At 60.7% G+C, this 5,848-nt stretch overlaps 1 protein-coding gene across 1 annotated transcript in view; it reads left to right on the top strand.

The window, feature by feature from the left end:
- The window catches only part of CARD11 (caspase recruitment domain family member 11), a 63,752-nt gene extending 57,904 nt beyond the window's left edge, over positions 1 to 5,848 (top strand). Inside the window, exons 18-20 of the mRNA XM_040455634.1 lie at positions 216 to 469; positions 1,890 to 2,005; positions 4,040 to 5,848. Coding sequence (XP_040311568.1) covers positions 216 to 469; positions 1,890 to 2,005; positions 4,040 to 4,244 — 575 coding nt within the window. The 3' untranslated portion in view covers positions 4,245 to 5,848. The remainder of the gene's footprint in view (positions 1 to 215; positions 470 to 1,889; positions 2,006 to 4,039) is intronic.

Raw genomic sequence — 5,848 nt, 5'->3', positions numbered from 1 at the left:
GTTGGGTGCGTGGGTGAATGGATGGGTGGGTGGGTAGATGATGGATGGGTGGGTGGATGAGTAAAGCCGGAAATCCTTCATGATAGGCAGTTCACTAGTATCGTACCTCAGTGCATGAGTTACTTTGTCCAATGAAAATGCTGAGAATTCATGAAGCAGCTCTTCTGGGTGCTGCTGTGGGAAGTGTAAGGAACTATGACCTTGACCCTGCCCTTGAGAAGCCTCCCAGTCTGGTAGAGGAGCCACAGTTGATTTAAGTGGGCAGAAGGGGATCAACATGCAGTTCTGTCCAGTCCAGAAAGGGGAGGTTTGTGCTGCCCTCAGGACTGGCCTTCTGTCCACAGATGTTGTCACCAGAGACGAGTTCCTCAGAAAGCAGAAGACGGAGACCATCATCTACTCGCGAGAGAAGAACCCCAACACTTTCGAATGCATCGTTCCCGCCAACATTGAAGCTGTGGCCGCCAAGGTGAGGTGGGGTGAAGGCACCGGTTATCTTTGTGAGGGCGCCTCGGCCATGCAGAAGGGAGGGGTGCAGAGTCCCCCTCCCCTCCCTGTGGGCAGACCCCCTTCTCTCCTTTTCTCACCTGCCGGGTGTTACGTCACCACACACCCTCGTCCTCCAGGCTCTGACGTGCACGTTTATGTTTTAGAATCACTCCGTGCCTCCGACGGCTCCCTGGCACTGGTGTTCTGGTTTGCATTGTCTCGGGCTTTGCATGCGCCTGGCCGTGACAACAAGGGCCGGAGCTAGAGGGAGCGTGTGTCAGGACAAGAGACAGGGAGAGCGAGCGGGCGACAGGAGTCATGTTCACCTCAGGAGGGAAAACGGAGCAACAGAAGGGTTATTGGTGGCAACGCAGGAGAGGTGTCTGCACCCTCTTCTGGAGGGGCGATGTGATCCTTATCAGCCCCAGGCATCGATTTCTTTCTCATTCTGGGACCTTTGGAGAGCAAAGCCATCAGTTGAGTGCCACCCCAGCATCTGGGGGTCACCTCTGCAGTGGGCGGTGACCCTGGACGAGGAGCCAGGAGCAGGTGCCCACCGGAGCCCCGCGTCTGCCCCCCCCCCAACACGTCCCCACGTGGTCACTCAGGCAGAAGAACGTACAGGCAGAGCTCTCAGCCAGCCTGGAATCGCTCATTCGGTGTTTAAGTCTGGGCCACGGCATTTAGGGGATGGTGACGTTGGAGTAGAGAGCACAGGAGTGGGCAGGGTGGTCGCTGGAAAGGTGAAGCCGTACCGTGTGGATGGTGGCCGTGCTGGTGGGGAGCGAGGGCAGTGACCGGAAGGAGCGCGGGGGCCGGGGCGGGTTGTGAAGACTCGCGGAGCGGCACGCTTGGGGACACGTGCGCTGTTTTCTAGATCCACGTTCTAGTTCAGCGCAAAGGGCTCGAGCATCTGGGGGTTTGTTTGCTTCAGACGTGACACTCTCAGCAAAACAGAGATTTGTCCTCCAGAAGCGAGGAGCCCATGGGTGCCAGGGAACCCTGCCTGAGAACCCTCGGCAGTACTCCCAAGGTCGTCCAGCCCCAGTTCGCCTTTCCGGTGTTTTCTGCCCTTGCTTCGTACCGAGAATGCCTCCGTGAGCCGAGGGGAGTAGCAGGTGCTCTTGAAGCTGACTTTGATTTTTGCACTGAAAGTCGTTCACCCCCCACCCCCACCCCCGATGCACCTCGGGCCCCGGCCCTGCTGACACATGGCACCTGCAGCCCGGTGTCCAGGCAGGCGGGGACTTGTCCCGCAGAGGTCAGGCTTCACCTCGGGTCGCTCCCTGGGGCAGCTGGGGACGTGGGGACACTCGGGGCTCTCGCCCCTGCCCCTGCCCCAGCCGCCCTGCTGCCCAGAGGGGCTGGGGAGCTGCTGACCGCTGGCCCCCGTACCGCAGGACAAGCACTGCCTGCTGGAGGCCGGGATCAGCTGCACCAGAGACTTGATCAAGTCCAGGATCTACCCCATCGTGCTCTTCATTCGGGTGTCGGAGAAGAACATCAAGAGGTTCAGGTAGGGCCCCGAGACCCCCCCTGCTCCCACCGCCACACCTCCGGGGTCCCCCCAAGAACAGCCGGCTGCTTGGCGTCCCCGCTCACCCTTTCAGCGGGTCCTCGTCGAGTGCCAGACATGGCCCCCTTCCTCCAGCAGCGGAGACCATACCACACAGGCAACACATCCTGGGGGACCCGGGGGGACAAGTGCCGAGGTGGGTGGTGGACCCACCTCGCAGGACCCAGGTGGCTGGGGAAGCGAAGCTGATGTTGGACCGGCCCCAGTGCGGTGAGGGTGGGCGGGGCAGGTGCAGAGGAGAGGCCCCCAGACCTCAGGCGGGAACAGTGGCAGGCGGCGGTGGGGACCTTGCAGCCGCGGGGGCCCCAGCCATGCCGAGTGATACGATCTAACACGGGGCGTAAAGGGCTCCCTCCGCCTGCTGTGTGGACACAGGGGTCAGGACAGCCGGGGCAAGTGCTGGGACCCAGATCCTGTCTCGCGGGTGGTGCGGAAAGGTCCGATTCTGAATCCACGTTCCAGGTCAAGCCTGTGCGTTTTGCTGGAGGGTTGGCTGTGGGGTTTGGGGCCTGGCTGTCACGTGGCATTGTCCCTGACCTCTGCCCCGCGAGGCCCCGGCTGAGGCGAAGAGAGGTTGGGCCACTCCCCTGTAGCTCCAAATCTTTACTGAGCACCTGTTCAGGGCCTGGCACCCGGGATCCCACGAGCGAGCAAACGAGACAGAGGCCCCCACCTCACCACTGCACACGCGTTCTGACCGCTGCCGTCCACAGCCCAGAAGGGAACGCGTGTTGGGGGAGGCGGTGGGGGGTGAGGGCTGGCGCCCTGGGGTACTGCTGGCGGGAGCATGAAATGCTACAGCGGCCGAGGAAGACGGGGGTACGGAGGTTCCTCCTCGAATGACCCGCCCAAAAGGATCGAAAACAGTCTCAAAAAGATAGGCGCTCACCCGTGTTCACGGCAGCGCTGTTCACAAGAGCCAGGAGGTAGAAGCAACCCGGCGTCCACGGGTGGACGATGGATAAACACAATGTCGTTCATCCACACGCTGGAATATGATTCAGCCTTAAAAAGGAAGAACAGTCTAGGGGCACCAGTCTTCTGACTTCAGCTCAGGTCATGATCTCGCAGTTCGTGAGTTCGAGCCCCACATTGGGTTTTGTACTGACAGCTCAGAGCCTGGAGCCTGCTTCGGATTCTGTGTCTCCCTCTCTCTCTCTGCCCCTCCCCCACTCACGCTCTGTCTTCCTCTCTGCCCCTCCCCCACCCGGGTTCTCGTTCTCTCTCTCTTTCTCAAAAATAAACAGTAAAAAAAAAAACCAAAATATTCTGGCACCTGCTCCAGCACGGATGAACCTTGGAGACATGATGCTCGGTGCCAGCAGCCAGACGCACAGAGGGTTAGGGTGAGGTCCCTGGAGGAGTCTGGGTCACAGAGACAGAAAGTAGTCAGTGGTGAGGGGCTGGGGGAGGGGCGGGGGGGAGAGGGAATCAGTGTGCTAACGGGTATGAGTTTCGGTTTTGCGGGATGAAAAAGTTCTGGAGGCTGATGGCACAACAGCGTGAACAAACATGACACTAAGTGAACTGCGCACTTAAAAACGACAGGGTTTACCAACTCCCTTGGCACATCAACCAGCCCTGAAAATGGAGGTCTTCTTTTTAAAGTTTATTTATTTTTGAGAGAAAGAGAGAGCCGGGGAGGGGCAGAGAGAGGCAGAGAGAGAATCCCAAGCAGGCTCGCACTGTCAGCGCGGAGCCGCGTGCAGGGCTCGTGCCCGCGAACCGCGAGATCGTGACCTGAGCCAAAGTTGGATGCTCGACCGACTGAGCCGCCCAGGCGCCTTTGTAAGAAATTTGGTGTTTTTTTTTTTAAGTAAATGCAAAGGAAAGAAAAACTACAGATATTTTTTTAAGCCCCGCCTCTCGGGCCGGGCCGTGTGCTGGAAGGCGCCGCGCGCCGCGGGGACCCGGCGTGGCAGGTGGCGGCCCCCACAGCGGCTCGTGTCCCCCCCCCCCCCGCCCCGCCCACAGGAAGATGCTGTCCCGGCCCGAGACGGAGGACGAGTTCCTGCGGCTGTGCCGGCTGAAGGAGAAGGAGGTGGAGGCCTTGCCCTGCCTGTACGCCACGGTGGAGGCCGACATGTGGGGCAGCGTGGAGGAGCTGCTCCGCGTCCTCAAGGACAAGATCAGCGAAGAGCAGCGCAAGACCGTCTGGGTGGACGAGGACCAGCTGTGAGGCGGGGCCCGGGGCCGAGGCGGCTCGGAGGGGCTTGCGGACCCCGGCGGGCGGTGCCGTGGGCGCGAGGGGGCCCCGTCCACCCGGTCACGCGGGCCCCAGGGAGCTGAGGGGACGGACCCGGACCCGGACCCGGACCGGTCAGCTGGGAACGGGCCGCCCCGGCCGCACGCGTCGTCGCGACGCCAGGCCGGAGGCCAGCGGCCCCTCGGGAGCCGAACAGCCGATGAATGTAACGCACGAACGGGTGTGCCAGCCGCGGGGCGGCGACCCTGAGCGCGGGGGCGCGCCCGCCGGCCTTCGGGACACAGCACGTACACGTTCCCGGGCAGGATGGCCGCGGCGGAAGGGGAAGCCCTCCGCGCGGCGACTTTTCTCTTTTCTCGCATTAAAACGTCACCGTTTCCTCGTCCTCCACCTTTCCGAGAGCTGTTAGTACGTAGTAATTTGCAGAGGGGCGGAGCCCTTGCTGAGCGCGCAGACCACTTCCGGAAGAGCTTGGGGCGGGGGCCACCATCGTCCGGGACAGACCTGATTTGGGCCTGGGCCTCGGGCGTGGTTACTAATAACCCCTTTGACGAAGACACGTCCCGATTTGGGTGAGAAGTTGTAGCGTCACTCTAGGAAGGGCCCTCCCTGGAAGGTCACCCTGCCCCCCCAGATCCCAGCCCTGAGGCCAGGGCCCCTCACTCGGCTCCCCGATCCTCTGCACGTGGCGTCCATACGCGCAGCCCCACGTCGCCCTGCGCTTGGGCGCGTGGAGTAAGTATCTCTGTTGGGTTTGTTCCCGCTGCCCAGGCGCTGGGGTGTGTGCGCGCGTGCGCGTCTGCCGGAGGCTCGTGCCTCCCTCCGCGACAGAGAGCAAAGGCCCCGTGGGTTCTAGAGCCACTCTTCTCCCTGACCCCCTGGACGCAGACTTTCCCAGTATGGACCCGACAGGGTGTGGCCAAGCCAGGCCTCGTCCGGCCCGGCTCCGTGCTGAGTATTCGGCAGGTGGCAGGCTGGGGTTCCCTCCCAGCTCTGTGTGTTCATGGGAACTGGGAGCAACCGCCGCTTGACAAACCAGGACCCGCATTCCCTCCCTTACTAACAGAATCCTCTTTTTATTCTGGGAAACTACATGCAGCTCAAAGACCATATTCCCCAGCTTCCCTTGCAGCTAGGGTAATCAAGAAAATGTAAGGCGAAAAGGTTTTGGGGGAAGGACAGAGCAGACCGGCAGCCCTTTCCCTAGTTTCCTGCCTGGAATACAGCTGTGATGGCTGGAGCTCCTGCAGTCACCTTGGACCTTGAGGCGACCTTGAGAACGGAAACCCTACGCAGAGGATGGTGGAACAGAAAGAGAAAAGGAGTCAGCATGGCTGATGGCACTTTGGAGCCCGGGGACGACTGCTTGGGTTTTGTTTACATGGGACAGAAATAAATTTATGTTACGTGGCGGTCATTTCCGTCCTTGGTTACTTGCAGCCTAAAGCAATTCCTAACAAATACAGGAGCAACCCTTGCTCTTAGATACCATGGGTGTGGGTTGATATGCTAGGTTTTTGCCACATGTTCAAGGTACAAATTATGAATAAAAGAGCTTCTGGTAAATACCTCACCCT

Source organism: Herpailurus yagouaroundi, unplaced genomic scaffold (assembly GCF_014898765.1).
Source record: "Herpailurus yagouaroundi ecotype Mexico unplaced genomic scaffold, PumYag 216, whole genome shotgun sequence".
NCBI lineage: Eukaryota > Metazoa > Chordata > Mammalia > Carnivora > Felidae > Herpailurus > Herpailurus yagouaroundi.
The sequence above is the reverse complement of the archived record's forward strand: the minus strand, read 5'-3'. Positions and strand labels throughout refer to the sequence as shown.